The following is a 23,753-nucleotide window of genomic DNA, read 5'->3' as shown; positions in this document are numbered from 1 at the left end:
ACATCTTCAGCAGAACATCTGCATAAAACTTAACAAAAAAAACATTTAGTATTCCAGATCTGGTATGGTTTCATGTTTTTAATCACATGAATCAAAATGTAAATAAAACAAACGTGAACAAACTTACGTATTTGCAAAAAAACAAAGAGTGAGATGTCCAAACACAGTCCTGAGCACGATATTACGAATCCCACTATGGCCACACCAAGACCCGCCCTTCAGTTGCATCCAATAAGAACAGTCCATATTGGCCTATCCCCCGTGACCAATCGGCTATCCTAAACTTAACCACTCAAGGTGAAATGCCTAACCCCCAACCAATCGAGCTGCTTCGTAGGGCGGGTCTTGGCGTGGTGGCCATAGTGTGACTCGTAATTTTGCATCCTGAGCTGCACGTCCTTCTTAGATGACATCACACTGGCGGAGATGATAGATGACATCCAGTGGTGTAGTCTAATGTATTGTAGTGGGTATACTGTACTTTATATATTGGCCAGAATTGTTTTTTTTGGGGAGGGGGGCATATCATAGTGGGGGAGTCTGGGTGTCCTCCCCCAGGGAAATTTAGAGGATCGAGGACTTCATTTCCTGTATTCGGATACATTGTTATGCACCAATTTACGGTGGAAATACCTTTAATTAGCCTATGTGAAAAAGAAAAACACAGATGACAATTCAAAATATATCCAAAATGTAATGGAAAGTATGTTGTTGCGTGTCATTGGACACTTTTAAGTGGGTATATGGAAATCCTGGAGCTTTTTTTAGTGGGTATACTGGGTATGCTGGGTATACCTGCGTACGTAGACTACACCACTGATGACATCACAGCAGCGGAGGGGGTCGAAGGTCTAGGTAAACTTCCTGATGAAGCGCAGTTTGAGGTAAGCGATGATGAGGAAGCAGATGGTCATGATGCCGAGAGCCAGGTGGTTCTGCCAGAGGCCCCACATGGAGGGATCTACACCCTGGATCTTCAGGAACTCCTCCCCCGTACAACTGGAATCAGACCAACACACATCACGCCATCGGACCATACAACCCACTAGCAAATTAAGATAAGATATACTTTATTGGGTTACACTTCACTTGAAGGTATCCACACTGTCATGGACGGGTCATAAACATTACAAACAAGTCATAAACGTTTAGGACATTATGCTTCTTTTAGTAAGTGTCATTTGGTTTTTGTCATGACAAGTTAGGGATAGGTTTTTGGGTTAAAACGTAACGCCTGGGATAGGCACTGGCACAAGGAGATATATATTGTGTAAATAAAAACTCTTAAAGAACCTCTTTCAAAAAAAACAGAAATTAAAAGTCAGTTAAAAGGACCACTGGACAGAACAGGCAGCGGGAAATTAAAATAAAAGGTTACCTCCACACAAGCCCTTGCCTCTCTCCCGTAGACATTTATAAAATATATATATAGAATTATTTAAATAAGTAGCCCGTTATCATAATACTAAAATAAATTCTGTCCCAACATTTAAAAATAATCTATATTAATCAACTTCAAAATAAATACATTAGAGGATAGTGATTTAATTAAATTAAACACATTTAAAAGATCTAAAATACTGTCAGAATTACTTACCCTTGAGTTTTAAAAGAATATATAAACATACACCATTTAATATTAGTAAAAGTAAGTGCTTTTAAGTTAGGGTTAGAGTTAGGGGTCATGTGTCATGACATAACCCTTTATTGTCCCCGAAGGGAAATATGTTTTGGTCCGTTTCGCAGCTTCACAAAGACGACACACAATACAGAAAATAAGCATCTCTCAACACATAACATGTTTTGTGTGTTGTATGTTATGTTGTTGTCTACAAAGTTTTAAGGATGTCCTGCCTCTTCGACTGTAAAACTAGTTTACCTATGGGTACCAATAAAGTAACCTAACCTAACCACAGCCCTTTGCACAATGAGATATTGCACAACCCCAATAGCCTACGTATTGCACAAATGACACAATGCCCTGACTGTAATACAGGTTAACTATGTTAATGACCTGTTAAAAAGTGCCAGAAACAAAGTGATCTGTCCCGGTGTTAACGTACCATAAAACGGCTCTTTGTTTCTCTCTCTCTGTTAGAGGAGCTTTCTGGGTTTCACCTCCTTCTCCGTCAGAGATCTGCTCCGGTCCAAAGAGCCTCACATCTCGCTCAGCCTCAGGTAAAAACACAATTCCTCCTGTCTCACCTGTCCTACATCATGTGGCCCTTTTTAAATTCTCCCTGCAAACCCAAGCTTATTAACACCTTACATTAGGTCTTCTAGCTCTTATCTTAAAGCGTAACTCTCGCCAAAAGGCATAGGGTCTTTTTGTGAATGTACCCGAGTCAAACTTTCGTTTTAAAAGCATATTTAGGACGGAAGCGCCACTTTTAAGATTTTCCGTATTCTCGTTTTTTGTTCAAAGGGCCTTTTGAATGGGAGTGCTAGGGGCACTTTTATGCTAGCCTCAAAATAGCTATTTTTAAAACACTAGAAGGCTCAACATATATAGGATACACTAAATCTGGGGCTACTTGTTTTGATATTGACTCGTTTTGACTGCTGAGGTGGTAGCGGCTGGAAACAACAAGAGCTACGGTGAGTTGTTCTTTTTAGTAAACTCGGGGTACACAAACAATGTTGTCAATGCTTTCGTTAAGGTGTAGAGCCCCAGGTGATACTTGAAGCAAAGTTTCACGTTATGTCGAGCCTTCTTAGTGTTTTAAAAATAGCTACAGTACAGGCCAAAAGTTTGGACACACCTTCTCATTCAATGTGTTTCCTTTTTATTTTCATCACTATTTACATTGTAGATTCTCACTGAAGGCATCAAAACTATGAATGAACACATATGGAATTATGTACTTAACAAAAAAGTGTGAAATAACTGAAAACATGTCTTATATTTTAGATTCTTCAAAGTAGCCACCCTTTGCTTTTTTTTTATTAATAAGGGAAAAAATTCCACTAATGAACCTTGGCAAAGTACACCTGTGAAGGTAAAACCATTTCAGGTGACTACCTCATGAAGCTCATTGAGAGAACACCAAGGGTTTGCAGAGTTACCAAAAAAAGCTGTGAGGCTGTGAAACCGGTTGCTGAGAGTCGGCCGCTTTTAAAAAAAGTAATCATTGTTTTTACCTTAATTTGCTAAATTCTATGAAGTCTTTTTTTTTTTTTTTTTTTGCAAATTTTTGTGTAGAAGAGAAGAGTTTAAATCCATGAGATCACATTACAGTGGAAGGTTAATATGTCTCTACTTACGTGAGCCCTGGTGGTTTGACGCTGCTGTTAAAGCCGGGACAGAAGTCCAGCCCAGTGAACTCGTTAATCTGCAGGGCCTGGAGAGACACAGACATCTTCATTAACACTTAATAAATTATATATATAGATATAGATCTATAGATCTAGAATCGATCGATCGATCGATATAGATAGATAGATAGATAGATAGATAGAGTTTTAATTTACACAAATCCACAGTTTTGTGTAGTTTTTGTACAGGAAATAGTTTGTCTAATAATAGTTATGAGAGACAGAGAGAGAGAATTTTTCTGGGATATTTAAGCGATTACTTGACATTAAGTCTCTTGCTTAATGCAAAGGATTATGGGTAGAAGGAGAAGGAGGCTTGGAAGGCTGAGCTGAACGAAATCTGCTCAAATGTAGCTTCTTCTTTTAGTGGTTTAAGTGATATATGAACAACACAGATGGTGTGTGTGTGTGTGTGTGTGTGTGTGTGTGTGTGTGTGTGTGTGTGTGTGTGTGTGTGTGTGTGTACATACGCTGAGGCCGTATCTCGGTATACTCAGGTATTTCAGCCAAGCGAGCCAGCTGACGATGGAGGGCAGATTGACGAGGAGACCTGCGAAGATCTGCAGACAAACAGAAGGAGACGTTCACAGGGAAGAAATTAAAAACATCCTTCGGTCTTAAAAACAACGATGTAGTCTTAGCTCTTGCCGATATATAATATAAATAAAGTTTACAATTATTCTAGAGTAGCAGATTTCCTGTGTCGTGAAAAGTTCTCGTTCTCGCGCTGGTTTTGGGGAAGCAGAATGTTTTTTTAAGAGCTCTGTGATTGGTTAAACAGTTTGCTGTGAACAGGAAACACTTTATTCAACGCAGCAGAACAGGAAACCCAAATGTAAAAATAGGTGCGTGCATGCGTGTGTGTGTGTGTGTGTGTGTGTGTGTGTGTCTCTCTCTCTCTATGGGTGTGTGTGTCTGTGTGCGTGCGTGCGTGTGTGTGTGTGCATGTGTGTCTCTGTGTCTTTGTGCGTGTGTTTATCTGTGTGTGTGTGTGTGTGTTCATCTGTGTGTGTGTGTATACTTGTGTCTCTCTGGGTGTGCGTGTGTGTGTGTCTCTCTCTCTCTCTCTCTCTATGGGTGTGTGTGTCTGTGTGCGTGCGTGTGTGCATGTGTGTCTCTTTGTGCGTGTGTTCATCTGTGTGTGTGTGTGGGTTTACTTGTGTCTCTCTGGGTGTGTGCGTGCATGTGTGCCTCTGTTTCTCTCTGTGCATGTGTGTGTGTGTTCGTTCATCTGTGTGTGTGTGCTTGTCTCTCTCTCTCTGTGTGTGTGTGTGTGTGTGTGTGTGTAGGTCACCATCATGAAGACGCAGGCGATGGTCATGAAGATGTTGGCGATGGCCACCACGGTCTGGTCGGCAGAGATGGCCAGAGCCATGGCGGTGGCGGTGTAGGCGACCATGATCACACTGAACATGAAGATGAAGAAGGCCTCAGCTGTCGCCTTGAAGCCTGCACGAAGAAACGGAGGACCAGAGAGGTTAAAACCTGAAAGAAATCCGTAAATATGTCTCGAAACTAATCACAAAAAAACAAAATCTAAAGTTACTATTTTCTAACAAATAGTAGTAGGGCTACACGATAAATGAAAACGATATGAGAGTATGCAATAACGTTGTTGAAGATTGCGATAATGATATTACTTGCGATAAATAAACCAATATTAAGGTGTACTCAGTTTTTCATTCTTGCTGCTTTCAGTATTCTGCTAAAATACAACAAATTACTTTTTAAATTTCAAACAAATGAAAGGAAATCATTTCCAATTTTTTTGATTGAACACTGAATTGAATATAAAAGGCAGCACTTAAAAAGAAGAGTGACAGTTTAATCAGCAGCAACGATATTCAACTGCGCCTTTTGACGTTTTATTTTTCTTTTAAAGCTTTTCCCAAGTTTTTTGTCACGTTTCTGGATGTTTTTGGATATTATCCTGAAGTTTTTGTCATTTTTTCCCCAGTGGTTTTGTCACTTTTTTGACATTTGTTTTTTAATCAGTTTTTCTTTCCATGCTGTAAAATTGAATAAAACATGTTAACTTGTGCAGAGCGCTGTACCTGAACCATTCACGTTATTTTGTTTTAAAATTTGGATGAAAGAAACTTATTTAAATTTCTGATGCAGAAACGGTTTGAAAATGGGTCAAATTTAACCTGAGGACAAACAGGAGGCTTAACTATAAAAACGTACAGTGTGAAAACACCAGTTACAAGTTTTCAGAAACCGAAAGTGAAGTCTTCATATTGTTAAATCAATTAGTTTGTCACGTTTTGAAAAAGGATTTTGCTCGATAAACGACTAATTTAGATTATTTAAGATGAAGTCGTGAATCAACCAAAGCTCGCAACGTAGCGTAGCGTAAGCGCGTGTCTGCATACCCACCGATCATGAAGTACGCCACGCAGGTGAAGAGCATGGCGGGGATGGTCCTCAGCGTGATGATGTCAGACAGGATCTTAGACAGGAAGTACACAGACACCCTGTAGTAACCGCTGATGTACTCGTGACTGGTGAGAGAAAAATACACAAAAAGTTTGATTGATAAACTTCAGAAAGATAAGAGTTCTGTATTTCCCGAAATTATCCTTTAACTCAAAGTTCCCACAATGCGACCATGTATAAAATGCCCTAATGGGAGGTTAGTTCCCACAATGTGACCATTTATAAAATGCCCTAATGGGACATTAGTTCCCACAATGCAAACATTTATAAAATGCCCTAATGGGAGGTTAGTTCCCACAATGCGACCATATATAAAATGCCCTAATGGGAGGTTAGTTCCCACAATGCGACCATATATAAAATGCCCTAATGGGAGGTTAGTTCCCACAATGCGACCATATATAAAATGCCCTAATGGGAGGTTAGTTCCCACAATGCGACCATATATAAAATGCCCTAATGGGAGGTTAGTTCCCACAATGCGACCATATATAAAATGCCCTAATGGGAGGTTAGTTCCCACAATGCGACCATATATAAAATGCCCTAATGGGAGGTTAATTGCCACAATGCGACCATTTCTAAAATGCCCTAATGGGAGGTTAGTTGCCACAATGTGACCATTTCTAAAATGCCCTAATGGGAGGTTAGTTGCCACAATGTGACCATTTCTAAAATGCCCTAATGGGAGGTTAGTTGCCACAATGTGACCATTTCTAAAATGCCCTAATGGGAGGTTAGTTGCCACAATGTGACCATTTCTAAAATGCCCTAATGGGAGGTTAGTTGCCACAATGTGACCATTTCAAAATGCCCTAATGGGACGTTAGTTCCCACAATGCGACCATTTCTAAAATGCCCTAATGGGAGGTTAATTGCCACAATGTGACCATTTCTAAAATGCCCTAATGGGACGTTAGTTCCGCCCAAGTAGCAGAAGTACCTGAGCTTCGCCTTTCTGAGAATATAGTTCCCGGTTTGTTTACAGTTAGAAGACGGCTGTGTCTCATGTTACGTTGTTTTTTATACACGCTGTGACTCTATAAATCACAAAATGTAAATAGGAACATGTTGGTGTTACTTTGTCACTTATTCGTAGCAGTAGGATTACTGGAACCATTCACCTGCATGTTCTGTGCTGGCCTGATGCCGCTGGAGACCTCAGACAGCGTTACAGCACGCACGGAGATGAGAAGGGTATGTATGGACTTGTCTAACTCTGGGGGTTACGGTGAATAAGCTAAATTCCCAATAAGTCGGCGTGTTCCTTTAAGTCCCCAAAATGCGACCATTTGTCCATCCATCCATCTTCGTTCACGGACCCCAAATATCCCGTTCCTGAGCCACATTAACCAGCTCCGACTGGGGGATCCAGAGGCGTTCCCAGGCCAGGGTGGAGGTATAGTCACTCCACCTAGTCCAGGGTCTTCCCCGAGACCTCCTCCCAGCTGGACATCCCTACCATCCTTAACCACATGTCCAAACCAACTCAACTGGCTCCTTTCAACGCAAAAGGAGCAGCAGAAGCTCCTTACGGATGACTATCTCCGATCTCTAAAGGCGGTTACACACCAACCAGACGGCCGACCGTTGGACTGACCAGTCTCCCCGAGTCAGTCCAAAAAGTTCCTCAGAACACACCGAAGAGACGAGACGTAATACGTCTCCATAACAGCAGGCGGCGCTAATCTGTATTGTCGCCCAAAAAATTAAAACCGGCAGCTGATTGGACGAACGCGTCACGTGGGTTTGTTTTCTCCGGAAATTCAAAGTCAGACTGTTATGGCGGCTCGTTCAGAATATGATCTCATATTGTACTAAAATAGTTCACCGAAACATGTTTCTGAGAAGATTTGAAGAGAGAAATAGGCCGTGCAGTTGCTGAATCTGTCTTCATTTCAGATCAACAAAGGTCACTTTAAAAGATTTTCGTCAGATTGGAAAAAGTGACAAAATCATTGGAAGAAGTGACACAAACATTGGAAAAAGTGACTAAAACATTGGGAAAAAGTGACAAAAAAAATTGGAAAAAGTCACAAAACCTAGAAAGAAAGTAACAAAACATTGGAAAAACTCAGATTTTGAGACACTCTAGTAACGCTCTTTGCGCTCCCCATTTCCGGGTGAGTCCCGACGGCCCTGCCGCCGACTGAACATGTCAGGTCGGCCAAAATGATGGCCGACAGCCCCCCAGACTGACGACGGCGCGGGACACACCGAACAGACTCGAGTCACCGACCTCGCCAGACTGTCTGACGGCCGATTATCGGCCCGGTGTGTAGCTGACTTAAGGGAGACGGCAGCCATCCTCCTGAGGAAACCCATTTCGGCCGCTTGTACCCTGGATCTCGTTCTTTCGGTCATGACCCAGCCTTCATGACCATAGGTGAGGGTAGGAACGAAAACTGACCAGTAGATCGAGAGCTTTGCCTTCTGGCTCAGCTCTCTTTTCGTCACCACGGTGCGATAAATTTAATGTAATACCGCACCCGCTGTGCCGATTCTCCGACCAATCTCCCGCTCCATTGTCCCCTCACTTGCAAACAAGACCCCCCAAGGTACTCCAACTCCTTCACTTGGGGTAAGGACTCATTCCCTACCTGGAGTAGGCACTCCATCGGTTTCCTGCTGAGAACCATGCTACCGTTTTTCAATACAATGTAATTAAGGCCTAGTTTTTGTAAACGTAGCTTTTTCAATGAGTTTTGGCAATGCAAACTGCATTTTAGGTGAAAATGGATTTTGTGTAAAGCTCCATCCAGGGTGAACTTGTTCAGAAACTCAGTTTCCAGTGTTGACATGTAGAATATGTCTGACTGATTTCGGCATTGCTTCTTAAAGAAATTCCTGAATCTAATCTTCTCTCAAATTTTTGTTGGCGTCTCTGTGGCATCTACTTCTTCACCCTAGTTGTTTGTTTACTTCCGGTAGCGCCAGCCGCGTGATAGAAACCCCATTAACTTGCACGCTGTGAATTCTCCGAACCGCCTGCTGGGCTCAATCCAACATTATGCAGACAGGGAGAAGAACGTTTAGGGACCAGTATCAAGACACTAAGACTTGCATACAGGGCCACGAACAGATCTGCCCCAGCTTACATCCAGGACATGGTCAAACCCTATACCCCTCCTCTGCAGCACTGTGGAGGAAGGTCTGGCTATGCGGGACTAGGGTTATGGGGATTAATGGAAATCAACGATGTCCTTGTGAGTATGTTTGTGTGTCAAACTCACATGAAGAGTTTCCTCTCCGCGATGAAGAGTTCAGCAGCCGAGAGCGAGCTGAAACACTGATTCACAACGATGAAGAAGAGAGCGCCCATCCTGAAATAACAACAACAAAACTAGTCAGTACACAGACTGACACATATGTAGTTTCATCCAGCACATAATGCCATACAATTTGAGAATATTTTAATGTAATAATAAGGGGTGTCACAAGTCTCCAAATCCATGCCCTGACTTTTGATTTTAAGGTCAAAATTCAATTACATTTTGGATTTATCCCTCCTGTTGTCCTGGGGTCAAATTTGACCCATTTTCAAAAAGTTTCTATATCAGAAATTTGGGTTTCTTTCAACCAAATTTTAAAACAAAATAACGTGGATGGTTCCCTACAACGCTCTCCACAAGTTAAAAATATTGAATTTGGGTGTTTTATTCAATTTTATAGCATGTAAAGAAAAATTGATAATAGAACGTGGAAAAACGTAGTAAAGAAATGTTAAAAAAAGAAAAAAAAAGTGATAAAACATTGGAAAAAGTGACAAAACATTGGAAAAATTGAAATAAACATTGGAAAAAGTAATAAAACATTGGAAAAAGTGACAAAAACATTGGAAACAGGGACAAAAACATTGGAAACGGTGACAAAACATTTGAAAAGGTGACAAACATTGGAAAAGGTGACAAACATTGGAAAAAGGGACAAAAACATTGGAAAAAGTGACAAAAACATTAGAAAAAAGTGACAAAAACATTGGAAAAAGTGACAAAAACATTGGAAACAGGGACAAAAACATTGAAAAAAAGTAACAAAACATTGGAAAAAGGGACAAAAACATTAGAAAAAATGACAAAAGTGACAACAACATTGGAAAAAGTGACAAAAAAATTGGAAAAAGTGACAACATTGGAAAAAGGGACAAAAACATAGAAAAACACGACCAAAACGTTGGAATTTGTTTTACATTTTGACCCAGAAAAACTAAAAAGATGCACAATGCCTCAATAAGAGCCACTGATGGCAGAAGGGTACCTAATGACACTCACTTGTTAATAAAGGCAGTCGCACCAAATAGGCTATTTAATTATACAATAACAAATCAGACCAGAAAAGAAAGAAATACCTGTTCTGTATTCCACTTTGATCGTCCTTAACACCAAAGAAAATGGCTCCTACGACCAGAGCGAGGAACAAAGTTACTGCTATCTAAACAGAATAGAAACACACTTATAGTCAGCATTTAATGAGAGGGGAATGAGAGGGGGAAACGACAGAGCAGGGGGGAATGAGAGGGGGAAACGCCAGAGCAGGGGGGAATGAGAGGGGGAAACACCAGAGCAGGGGGAATGAGACGGGGAAACGCCAGAGCAGGGGGAATGAGAGGTGGAAACACCAGAGCAGGGGGGAATGAGAGGGGAAAACACCAGAGCAGGGGGAATGAGAGGGGAAACGCCAGAGCAGGGGGAATGAGAGGTGGAAACACCAGAGAAGGGGGGGAATGAGAGGGGAAAACACCAGAGCAGGGGGGAATGAGAGGGGGAAACACCAGAGCAGGGGGAATGAGAGGGGGAAACACCAGAGCAGGGGGGATGAGAGGGGAAACGCCAGAGCAGGGGGGAATGAGAGGGGGAAACGACAGAGCAGGGGGGAATGAGAGGGGGAAACGCAAGAGCAGGGGGAAATGAGAGGGGGAAACGCCAGAGAAGGGGGGAATGAGAGGGGGAAACGCCAGAGCAGGGGGAATGAGAGGGGAAACGCCAGAGCAGGGGGGGAATGAGAGGGGGAAAACACCAGAGCAGGCGGAATGAGAGGGGGAAACGCCAGAGCAGGGGGGGGAATGAGAGGGGGAAACGCCAGAGCAGGGGGAATGAGAGGGGGAAACGCCAGAGCAGGGGGGAATGAGAGGGGGAAACACCAGAGCAGGGGGAATGAGACGGGGAAACGCCAGAGCAGGGGGAATGAGAGGGGGAAACGTACCAAAAGATATTAGTTTTTAAAACAAAACGTAGCGATGTAAATGTAGCCTAGGTTTCGGTTATTGTAACAAATATGGTTTTTTTCTGGTGCAAGAAAAAGCCAAGATCCTCTAGCCTTGGCTGGAGGATCTGAGGGACCTGGAGGAGGCCTTGGCTAGAGGATCTGAGGGACATGGAGGAGGCCTTGGCTGGAGGATCTGAGGGACATGGAGGAGGCCTTGGCTGGAGGATCTGAGGGACCTGGAGGAGGCCTTGGCTGGAGGATCTGAGGGACCTGGAGGAGGCCTTGGCTGGAGGATCTGAGGGACCTGGAGGAGGCCTTGGCTGGAGGATCTGAGGGACATGGAGGAGGCCTTGGCTAGAGGATCTGAGGGACCTGGAGGAGGCCTTGGCTAGAGGATCTGAGGGACCTGGAGGAGGCCTTGGCTGGAGGATCTGAGGGACCTGGAGGAGGCCTTGGCTGGAGGATCTGAGGGACCTGGAGGAGGCCTTGGCTGGAGGATCTGAGGGACCTGGAGGAGGCCTTGGCTGGAGGATCTGAGGGACCTGGAGGAGGCCTTGGCTGGAGGATCTGAGGGACATGGAGGAGGCCTTGGCTAGAGGATCTGAGGGACCTGGAGGAGGCCTTGGCTAGAGGATCTGAGGGACCTGGAGGAGGCCTTGGCTGGAGGATCTGAGGGACCTGGAGGAGGCCTTGGCTGGAGGATCTGAGGGACCTGGAGGAGGCCTTGGCTGGAGGATCTGAGGGACATGGAGGAGGCCTTGGCTGTAGGATCTGAGGGACCTGGAGGAGGCCTTGGCTAGAGGATCTGAGGGACCTGGAGGAGGCCTTGGCTGGAGGATCTGAGGGACCTGGAGGAGGCCTTGGCTGGAGGATCTGAGGGACCTGGAGGAGCCCTTGGCTGGAGGATCTGAGGGACCTGGAGGAGGCCTTGGCTGGAGGATCTGAGGGACCTGGAGGAGGCCTTGGCTGGAGGATCTGAGGGACCTGGAGGAGGCCTTGGCTAGAGGATCTGAGGGACCTGGAGGAGGCCTTGGCTAGAGGATCTGAGGGACCTGGAGGAGGCCTTGGCTAAAGGATCTGAGGGACCTGGAGGAGGCCTTGGCTAGAGGATCTGAGGGACCTGGAGGAGGCCTTGGCTAGAGGATCTGAGGGACATGGAGGAGGCCTTGGCTAGAGGATCTGAGGGACCTGGAGGAGGCCTTGGCTAGAGGATCTGAGGGACCCGGAGGAGGCCTTGGCTAGAGGATCTGAGGGACCTGGAGGAGGCCTTGGCTAGAGGATCTGAGGGACCTGGAGGATCTGAGGGACCTGGAGGAGGCCTTGGCTGGAGGATCTGAGGGACCTGGAGGAGGCCTTGGCTGGAGGATCTGAGGGACATGGAGGAGGCCTTGGCTGTAGGATCTGAGGGACCTGGAGGAGGCCTTGGCTAGAGGATCTGAGGGACCTGGAGGAGGCCTTGGCTGGAGGATCTGAGGGACCTGGAGGAGGCCTTGGCTGGAGGATCTGAGGGACCTGGAGGAGGCCTTGGCTAGAGGATCTGAGGGACCTGGAGGAGGCCTTGGCTAGAGGATCTGAGGGACCTGGAGGAGGCCTTGGCTAAAGGATCTGAGGGACCTGGAGGAGGCCTTGGCTAGAGGATCTGAGGGAACTGGAGGAGGCCTTGGCTAGAGGATCTGAGGGACATGGAGGAGGCCTTGGCTAGAGGATCTGAGGGACCTGGAGGAGGCCTTGGCTAGAGGATCTGAGGGACCTGGAGGAGGCCTTGGCTAGAGGATCTGAGGGACATGGAGGAGGCTTTGGCTAGAGGATCTGAGGGACCTGGTGGAGGCCTTGGCTAGAGGATCTAAGGGACATGGAGGAGGACTTGGCTAGAGGATCTGAGAGACCTGGAGGAGGCCTTGGCTAGAGGATCTGAGGGACATGGAGGAGGCCTTGGATAGAGGATCTGAGGTACATGGAGGAGGCCTTGGCTAGAGGATCTGAGGGACATGGAGGAGGCCTTGGCTAGAGGATCTGAGGGATATGGAGGAGGCCTTGGCTAGAGGATCTGAGGGACATGGAGGAGGCCTTGGCTAGAGGATCTGAGGGACATGGAGGAGGCCTTGGCTGGAGGATCTGAGGTACCTGGGGGGCTACGTGAAGATGAAGGATATCAGCTATGTGGCTGGGGGCCAGGGCGTGAAGAGCTTAAAAATTAAAGCAGCCTGCTCGATGCTCGTACCTGAGCGAAGGAGGTCTGGGGGTTGAGCATGAGGTTGCGAAACGTCCTCTTGAGAACCCATCTGAACTGGGTCAGGAAGCCCGTGTTGTAGGTGATGGTTCTGGAGCGGCGAACGGTGGTCGTTGGCTTACCCTGAACGATCCTCTCTGAGAGAGACACAGAAGAAGGTGACAGATGTTTTTTTTAAATATGGTCAATTGACTTAGGGCTGTGTTTGATTGAAGAAATTCGAAGTCGACATACGCTCATTCAATTGTATCGACTAATCGATTAGTTGATTTAATCGACAGATCTGTAAATCTGAGTTTCTCCGCAAAGAGTCATGCAAAAGGATGCATATATTGAATAAGATAATGGCCTCCTTTGCATATTTAAAACACAACATTTCAGAAAACGTGTAATACAAGAAATAACTGCCTTAATGAAAGTAATCAAAGTAGGTTCTGTTCACTCTGGAGGACAGCTATCAATCAATCCGCTGAAAGAAGTCCGGATAATTTAGCCTATCAGCTGTGGCAAAAAGTGTCCACGTAAACTCTGATTTAAATCAATATTTTGTCAAGTTATTAGTGAAATTATTGATTTATTTGGTAAGTAGCCATGTAATAAGCGGGATAATGTAGAGCGAGGCCCCTTCAGGCTGATTCAAGACCCCTCCGCTATAACAACCGCCTCGCTCTACATTAGCCCTTACATAATGTATGTGTGTATATACACACACACACAAGCACATTCTCACCCAAGCACATCTCGCACATACACATTCATTCCACGTTCTCAATAAATAGCTAAAAACAAACTGTCTGTGTGTGTGTCTGTCTGTGTGTGTGCCTGTGTCTGTGTGTGTCTGTCTGTGTTTGTGTGTGTGTGTGTGTGTGTGTGTGTCTGTGTGTGTGTGTCTGTCTGTGTGTGTCTGTCTCTGTGTGTGTCTGTCTCTGTGTGTTTGTGTGTGTCTGTGTGTCTGTCTCGGTGTGTGTGTGTGTGTGTGTGTGTCTGTGTATGACTGTGTGTGTCTGTCTCTGTCTGTCTCTGTGTGTGTTTGTGTGTGTGTGTGTGTGTGTGTGTGTGTGTGTGTGTTTGTGTCTCTTTAACGTAAATACGCATAAAGAGATCAATGTTTTTGTATCTACCCAGCTCTGCTTTGGTCTGTCTGAAGTATTGGCAGTTTCTATATTCCTCTACGAGTTTGTCCTCGATACCACGTTTGGACTTTGATGCCAAGTCTGAATCTGGATCTGGAGGAAGGAAGGAAAGAAAGAAAGAAAGAAAGAAAGAAAGAAAGAAAAAGAAAGAAAGAAAAATTCAGAATCGTCCAAACGGAGAAAATTAAATTCGAAAAAAATCCAAAATAATAACCTGACCAAAGCCCATGTAACACACCTTCTTTATCCACGCTATTGAGGGCCACAGCGGTTGAGTCTCCGTTAATAATGTCCAGGAAGAAGTCAGCAGGGTTGTTGTGCGGCTCACAGGTGTATCCTGGGAAATGAAGTTCCAGACCCTGATTACACCCACTTTCACATCACTTTCACACATTCCCGTCGTGTTATTCTGGATTCATTTGAACGTTCCTACCGATGTCTGAGAAATAGTCCAGTGCAGTCTGAGCCGGGCCGTGGAAAACCTGAACATTTAACACGTAAAGTTACTTTATTAATTAAGTTAAGTTAATTAAGTTTTTATATAAATTTATAAATGTTGATACCGATAGTTTGGAAAATGCCTAAAATCGGCCGATAATATCGGTCAGGCTCTACTAGAAAGTAAAGAAGACAAACCAAGTGAATGTGAAGTCTGGGTGGTATATCTTTTATATCTCTAGCTTCTTATTCATTCATGTTTTAAATTTAACTTTATTCTATAACTTAACTTCAGATACAGTATTAGGGGACCACTAAGGTCTATATAAAAGAGACTTCAGATACAGTATTAGGGGACCACTAAGGTCTATATAAAAGAGACTTCAGATACAGTATTAGGGGACCACTAAGGTCTATATAAAAGAGACTTCAGATACAGTATTAGGGGACCACTAAGGTCTATATAAAAGAGACTTCAGATACAGTATTAGGGGACCACTAAGGTCTATATAAAAGAGACTTCAGATACAGTATTAGTGGACCACTAAGGTCTATATAAAAGAGACTTCAGATACAGTATTAGGGGACCACTAAGGTCTATATAAAATAGACTTCAGATACAGTATTAGGGGACCACTAAGGTCTATATAAAAGAGACTTCAGATACAGTATTAGGGGACCACTAAGGTCTATATAAAAGAGACTTCAGATACAGTATTAGGGGACCACTAAGGTCTATATAAAAGAGACTTCAGATACAGTATTAGGGGACCACTAAGGTCTATATAAAAGAGACTTCAGATACAGTATTAGGGGACCACTAAGGTCTATATAAAAGAGACTTCAGATTCAGTATTAGGGGACCACTAAGGTCTATATAAAAGAGACTTCAGATACAGTATTAGGGGACCACTAAGGTCTATATAAAAGAGACTTCAGATACAGTATTAGGAGACCACTAAGGTCTATATAAAAGAGACTTCAGATACAGTATTAGGAGACCACTAAGGTCTATATAAAAGAGACTTCAGATACAGTATTAGGGGACCACTAAGGTCTATATAAAAGAGACTTCAGATACAGTATTAGGGGACCACTAAGGTCTATATAAAAGAGACTTCAGATACAGTATTAGGGGACCACTAAGGTCTATATAAAAGAGACTTCAGATACAGTATTAGGGGACCACTAAGGTCTATATAAAAGAGACTTCAGATACAGTATTAGGGGACCACTAAGGTCTATATAAAAGCATCCAAAGAGCACCATGTCATGGGACCTTTAACTTTATTCTCTAACTTAACTCCTCATGCTATTACTTATGTGATAGCACAGTTGGGAGTGGAGTCAGGAATTCATTTCACTGCTTGTTGTTAAGTGGACGGCTATGCATGTTGTGACAAATAAAGAAACTTGAACTCGAAAGGTGCGGACCAGTTTTCCGTTGACGAGCAGGGTGAGGCTGTCGAACAGCCGGTAGATGGAGTAGCGCGGCTGGTGGATGGAGAGGATGATGGTGCGCCCGTTGTTCGCCATCCTGGACCAAACACAGGGAGAGAGAGACGGGTCAAAAGTAGCCTCGATGGTGACACAACGGTCCGCCTGCATCGTTGGAGTCTTCATGCGAGGTGTGTTTTCAGTGACATAGTGTAGTATAGTAGTTTGGTGTGTGTAGTAACAACGGGAAACATCTCAGGATAAAAATTATCTATATGCACCAGCAGTTTCATTTATCTTACAGCTGTTTTGTCTCTATATTGTTCTTTTTATATATATATATATATATATATATATATATATATATATATATATATATATATATATATATATATTTTTTTTTATTGAGCTTTTATATTTTCATTGCAAATTTTCTATTGTATTTTTTCTAATATATTTTGTAAAATGGCAATAAATATCTATTCTATTGTGTCTGTCTTTCTGTGTCTTCGTCTGTGTGTGTGTGTGTGTGTCTTTGTGTGAGTGTGTGTGTTTCTTTGTCTGTGTGTGTGTCTTTGTCTGTGTGTGTGTCTTTGTCTGTGTGTGTCTGTCTGGATGTGTGTGTGTGTGTGTCTTTATCTGGATGTGTCTTTGTCTGTGTGTCTGTGTGTGTGTATGTGTGTGTGTCTTTGTCTGTGTGTGTTTGTGTCTTTGTCTGGATGTGTCTTTGTCTGTGTGTGTGTGTGTGTGTGTGTGTGTGTGTGTGTGTGTGTGTGTGTGTGTGTGTGTGTGTGTGTGTCTTTGTCTGTGTGTGTCTTTGTGTGTGTGTGTGTGTGCGTCTTTGTCTGGATGTGTCTGTGTGTGTGTGTGTGTCTGTCTTTGTCTGGATGTGTCTGTCTGTGTGTGTGTGTGTGTGTGTGTGTGTGTGTGTGTGTGTGTAAGTGTTTGTTTGTGTCTTTAACTGTGTCTGTGTGTGTCTTTGTCTGTGTGTGCCTGTCTGCCTGTCTGTCTGTCTGTCTGTCTGTCTGTCTGGTACCTCTTGAGCAGCAGCAGCACAGAGTTGGCGGTGCTGGCGTCGAGGCCGGTGGTCGGTTCGTCCAGGAAGAGGACGGCCGGGTCGATGATCAGCTCCATGCCGATGTTAGTCCTCTTCCTCTCTCCACCGGAGACACCACGGATCAGCTGGGTACCCACCTACACACACACACACACACACACACACACACAGACAGACAGACAGACAGACAGACAGACAGACAGACAGACAGACAGACAGACAGACACATACGCATACACATACACACACATACAGACGCACACACACACATACAGACAGACAGACACACACACACACACACACACACACAGACACATACACACAAAGACAAATAGACAGCCACACACACACACACACACACACAGACACACACACACACACACACACACACACACACAGACAGACAGACAGACAGACAGACAGACAGAGACAGACAGAGACAGACAGAGACAGACAGACAGACAGACACATACGCATACACATACACACACATACAGACGCACACACACACATACAGACAGACAGACACATACACACACACACACACACAGACACATACACACAAAGACAAATAGACAGCCACACACACACACACATACAGACAGACACACACACACACACACACACACACACACACACACACACACACACACACACACACACACACACACACACACACACAGATAGACACATACACACAAAGACAAATAGACAGCCACACAGACAGACAGACACACACATAGACACAGACACACATAAAATAAATATTAGTTTGGTTTTTATTAGTTATTTGATGCTATAAAATACTTATTCCTCGCTCCTTTTGGCTCTCTCTCTCCCTCCCCCCCCCACTCTCTCCCTCTCTCACCCTGGAGTCGGCCACCCGGCCCAGTCCCAGCTCCTGGATCAGTTTGTCCACTTTCTGTTTCTTCTCCTCCTGAGAGATGGCGGCCGGGAGCCTCAGCGCCGCGGAGAGAAGGTCAGGTTCTCTCTGACAGTCAGCGTCCCCATCACCACGTCATCCTGCCGACAACAAAACCTCCGTCAACCACCACCAAAACACGACGGAAGAACTGGGTCACGTTAGGGCCGCACGATACGAGGAAAATATCTAATTGTGATTATTTTGACTTGTATCGCGACATATGAATGACGATATCAGAGCGAATGATCATTTTTTGTGACATTGTTCCTAATTTCCCTAGAAAAAAAAATACTAAAATTAAAAAGATTATTGTGCGAGTTTTTGCAATGAATACTTACGTCCTTCATGCTGCGTTCATGCCATATGATGGAAATTATGGAAATAAGAAACATTCCCATGGTTATGGAGACTTGTGATTTCCCTACAGTTCCCAGAATGCCTTTCTGCGTTGTCCCCCTAACTCAAACCCCAACCTTTCTTGCGGCAGAATTGGTTTATTTTCTGCTCCTGTGGGTGCAGGTATTATGGCGTTTTCACATCGGTAGTTTTTTTGCTTTGGTCCGAATCAGTTACTGAGGGTTTGGTTTGGTTTCACACCTGGAAAAATTCAAGCGTATCAAAATGCATCATTACAAATCACGCAAGAACGTCCGCTCCTCTTATAGACCTTTTTCACGGCAGACATGTTGACATGTCATAGTAGGAAAAGCACAAGTGTGTTCAAAACCATTACTGATGGCTGCATTCCACTTAGGAGAGACCCTGGTATTAAACCATTACTGATGGCTGTATTCCACTTAGGAGAGACCCTGGTATTAAACCATTACTGATGGCTGAATTCCACTTAGGAGAGACCCTGGTATTAAACCATTAATGATGGCTGTATTCCACTTAGGAGAGACCCTGGTATTAAACCATTAATGATGGCTGCATTCCACTTAGGAGAGACCCTGGTATTAAACCATTAATGATGGCTGCATTCCACTTAGGAGAGGTCCTGGTATTAAACCATTAATGATGGCTGCATTCCACTTAGGAGAGACCCTGGTATTAAACCATTAATGATGGCTGCATTCCACTTAGGAGAGACCCTGGTATTAAACCATTAATGATGGCTGCATTCCACTTAGGAGAGACCCTGGTATTAAACCATTAATGATGGCTGCATTCCACTTAGGAGAGGCCCTGGTATTAAACCATTAATGATGGCTGCATTCCACTTAGGAGAGACCCTGGTATTAAACCATTAATGATGGCTGCATTCCACTTAGGAGAGACCCTGGTATTAAACCATTACTGATGGCTGCATTCCACTTAGGAGAGGTCCTGGTATTAAACCATTAATGATGGCTGCATTCCACTTAGGAGAGACCCTGGTATTAAACCATTACTGATGGCTGCATTCCACTTAGGAGAGGTCCTGGTATTAAACCATTAATTATGGCTGCATTCCACTTAGGAGAGGTCCTGGTATTAAACCATTAATTATGGCTGCATTCCACTTAGGAGAGACCCTGGTATTAAACCATTACTGATGGCTGCATTCCACTTAGGAGAGACCCTGGTATTAAACCATTACTGATGGCTGCATTCCACTTAGGAGAGACCCTGGTATTAAACCATTAATGATGGCTGCATTCCACTTAGGAGAGACCCTGGTATTAAACCATTACTGATGGCTGCATTCCACTTAGGAGAGGTCCTGGTATTAAACCATTAATTATGGCTGCATTCCACTTAGGAGAGACCCTGGTATTAAACCATTACTGATGGCTGCATTCCACTTAGGAGAGATCCTGGTATTAAACCATTAATTATGGCTGCATTCCACTTAGGAGAGACCCTGGTATTAAACCATTAATGATGGCTGCATTCCACTTAGGAGAGACCCTGGTATTAAACCATTACTGATGGCTGCATTCCACCTAGGAGAGACCCTGGTATTAAACCATTACTGATGGCTGCATTCCACTTAGGAGAGACCCTGGTATTAAACCATTAATGATGGCTGCATTCCACTTAGGAGAGACCCTGGTATTAAACCATTAATGATGGCTGCATTCCACTTAGGAGAGACCCTGGTATTAAACCATTACTGATGGCTGCATTCCACTTAGGAGAGGTCCTGGTATTAAACCATTAATGATGGCTGCATTCCACTTAGGAGAGACCCTGGTATTAAACCATTAATGATGGCTGCATTCCACTTAGGAGAGACCCTGGTATTAAACCATTACTGATGGCTGCATTCCACTTAGGAGAGGTCCTGGTATTAAACCATTAATGATGGCTGCATTCCACTTAGGAGAGACCCTGGTATTAAACCATTACTGATGGCTGCATTCCACTTAGGAGAGGTCCTGGTATTAAACCATTAATTATGGCTGCATTCCACTTAGGAGAGGTCCTGGTATTAAACCATTAATTATGGCTGCATTCCACTTAGGAGAGACCCTGGTATTAAACCATTACTGATGGCTGCATTCCACTTAGGAGAGACCCTGGTATTAAACCATTACTGATGGCTGCATTCCACTTAGGAGAGACCCTGGTATTAAACCATTAATGATGGCTGCATTCCACTTAGGAGAGACCCTGGTATTAAACCATTACTGATGGCTGCATTCCACTTAGGAGAGGTCCTGGTATTAAACCATTAATTATGGCTGCATTCCACTTAGGAGAGACCCTGGTATTAAACCATTACTGATGGCTGCATTCCACTTAGGAGAGATCCTGGTATTAAACCATTAATTATGGCTGCATTCCACTTAGGAGAGACCCTGGTATTAAACCATTAATGATGGCTGCATTCCACTTAGGAGAGACCCTGGTATTAAACCATTACTGATGGCTGCATTCCACCTAGGAGAGACCCTGGTATTAAACCATTACTGATGGCTGCATTCCACTTAGGAGAGACCCTGGTATTAAACCATTAATGATGGCTGCATTCCACCTAGGAGAGACCCTGGTATTAAACCATTACTGATGGCTGCATTCCACTTAGGAGAGACCCTGGTATTAAACCATTAATGATGGCTGCATTCCACTTAGGAGAGACCCTGGTATTAAACCATTAATGATGGCTGCATTCCACTTAGGAGAGACCCTGGTATTAAACCATTACTGATGGCTGTATTCCACTTAGGAGAGGTCCTGGTATTAAACCATTAATGATGGCTGCATTCCACTTAGGAGAGGTCCTGGTATTAAACCATTAATGATGGCTGCATTCCACTTAGGAGAGACCCTGGTATTAAAACAGACATTTAAACCTCTCTGTTTTCTAAAATAACATCGTGCACAGCTGTCAGTTTTCAGAAAAGTGTTCGTTTACACGTATTTGTGTGTATATACTTTTGGCCTGTACTGTATATATGCCGTCAATGCCGTCAAGTCCCCGCCAGACCTGTAGGTGGCAGTGTAACGAGAAGCTCAAGCCCACGTTAGCCAATAAGAATCCAGAAAATAGCAACAACAGCAACCAATCACTTCCTCTTTCTCTCTCTCGGCTTTCCTAAACAAGGGGGTAAGCTTCGCTTCAGAATGCGAACCTCCGATGGCGCCATTTTGTTGCTACGAAGCGATCACCTCTTGTTAGCATTACACTGACCGTCATTTTTTTTTTTTACGTCACTTGACTGCGAATAACTTTACATCTGAAGCGTTTAAAGACTCTATTGTCCATTGTTTATTTATAAAGAAACACAACAATGTATAAAAGGCTCCATTACCTTGTACCTCACGTTATAGCTCCGTAGCAGACGTTTTTGTAAAAATAAGCTAACGATTTGGTCATAACCACGAGACTTTCTGTCACACAGTAGAGAAATTACCGTATAGTACAGGAGAAGCTCACAGGCAGTTTGGACTTACATTAGCTGTTTAGGTTTAATTACTAATGTTAACTAGCATGTTAGTTAGCAATAATTAGCCTGTGCTTATGTTATCTCCTTACATATACCTACACTCTCCGTCTCTGTAAGATTGGGAATGATTGAGATTTCTCTTGTCACAGCTACCAGAAGACTTACAACTTTCAGACACGTTGCTCACGTCACATTTACGTTGTCTCTCTCAGTTGGAGGCTGCGCAGTAAAGCAAGTGATCACCGGAAAAGTGCTTCTAATTGCCTTCACTGGTCTCCGTCCAGAGCAACGGGGTCTATTGGTCCATTGTATATATGTCAATGGTCCTAAACATCCGTTTGACTCAGTTTACGTGCAAACGTAGATTTCAAAAATCTCCACTCTGGCCGGAGGTTTTAGAAAGACTCGGTTTCAGAGGCGAAGTTTGCGTGTAAACGAAGGGAAATGTCTCCGTTTGTAAAAAATAACCATGAATGTGTACACAAGGTCTTGATGGAACTGAGCCATCGTTAAGGTTAGCAATCTCAGCTGTGATTTTCCTATCTATGACAAGTCCAAATGTCTGCTGTGAAGAAGGTCCATTAGAAGTCTCTTTCCCGGTGCTGGCTGAGCGTTACTGAGCAGCCTCCAACTGAGCTTGAAGACGTAGATGTGACGTGAGCAACCTGTCTGAAAGTTGGAAGTCTTCTGGTAGCTGTGACGAGAGAAATCTCAATCATTCCCAATCTTACAGAGACGGAGAGTGTGAGTAGGAGCTGTCCATGAGCATAAGAGCAGGAGCAAAACATTACAGTGTTTCCTCTATGTTGATTTGACCGTGCCTGTGACCCCCCACGGTATCAGAAATAGGGCTGCATTGTTAGAGTGCATATTTGGAGAACGTTTTTATTGTAGGTGCATTATTTACATGCTACAGTGGTTACACTGCATTTAGATAACGTAATTAATAGTGGGTTAATTGTTATTTGCTACAGAATGCTTAGCCTATATGTCAAGATCAAAGTTGACCTATATAGTAACTCAAAAAAATACAGTTCAATCACAACTGAAAATATGCCTCATTGTGTGTGAATAAATATATTTGTTTGTGTTGCAGCGAAGTGTCAGTTCCTTTTCTTAAGGAAACACTGACATGGCCGAAATATTCTTTCATGGACTCTCTACGGGCTTCTCCCGTATGCCTCCACGTACCCCCTGATTGCCTGTGAGCTTCTCCTGTACTATATGGTAATTTATCTACTAGTCTTGTGATTATGACACAATCGTTAGCCTATTTTTATAAAAGTGTCTGCTACGGAGCCATAACGTGAGCTACAAGGTAATGGAGCCTTTTATACATTTTCATGTTTCTTTAGAAATAAACAATGGACAAATAGAGTCTTTAAACGCTTCAAATGGAAAGTTATTCGCTGTCAAAGTGGCACCAAAATGAATGTGAGTCAATGGAATGCTAACAGTGAGGTGATCGTTTTGTCGCATCAAAATGGCGCCATAGGAGGTTCGAGTTCTGAAGCGAAGCTTACCCCCCTTTGGTAGTTAACATTAGTAATTAAACCTAAACAGCTCATGTGATTCCAAACTGCCTGGGAGCTTCTCCTGTACTATACGGCAATTCATCTACTATGTGACACAATCGTTAGTCTATTTTTACAAAAGCGTCTGCTACGGAGCCATAACGTGAGCTACAAGGTAATGGAGCCTT

At 43.8% G+C, this 23,753-nt stretch overlaps 1 protein-coding gene across 1 annotated transcript in view; it reads right to left on the bottom strand.

Annotated features, from left to right (window-relative positions):
- Positions 1-709: 709 nt before the first annotated feature.
- LOC114545576 (ATP-binding cassette sub-family G member 2-like) overlaps positions 710-23,753 on the bottom strand; it is a 38,201-nt gene continuing 15,157 nt past the window's right edge. Inside the window, 15 exon segments of the mRNA XM_028563953.1 lie at positions 710-999; positions 3,265-3,341; positions 3,786-3,875; positions 4,610-4,764; positions 5,695-5,819; positions 8,988-9,077; positions 10,103-10,185; positions 13,181-13,326; positions 14,311-14,415; positions 14,561-14,659; positions 14,756-14,804; positions 16,195-16,297; positions 17,234-17,391; positions 18,123-18,227; positions 18,230-18,277. Of these exon segments, the coding sequence (XP_028419754.1) occupies positions 852-999; positions 3,265-3,341; positions 3,786-3,875; positions 4,610-4,764; positions 5,695-5,819; positions 8,988-9,077; positions 10,103-10,185; positions 13,181-13,326; positions 14,311-14,415; positions 14,561-14,659; positions 14,756-14,804; positions 16,195-16,297; positions 17,234-17,391; positions 18,123-18,227; positions 18,230-18,277 (1,581 nt within the window). The 3' untranslated portion in view covers positions 710-851.

Source organism: Perca flavescens, chromosome 19 (genome assembly GCF_004354835.1).
Source record: "Perca flavescens isolate YP-PL-M2 chromosome 19, PFLA_1.0, whole genome shotgun sequence".
NCBI classification, from domain to species: Eukaryota; Metazoa; Chordata; class Actinopteri; order Perciformes; family Percidae; genus Perca; species Perca flavescens.
The sequence above is the reverse complement of the archived record's forward strand: the minus strand, read 5'-3'. Positions and strand labels throughout refer to the sequence as shown.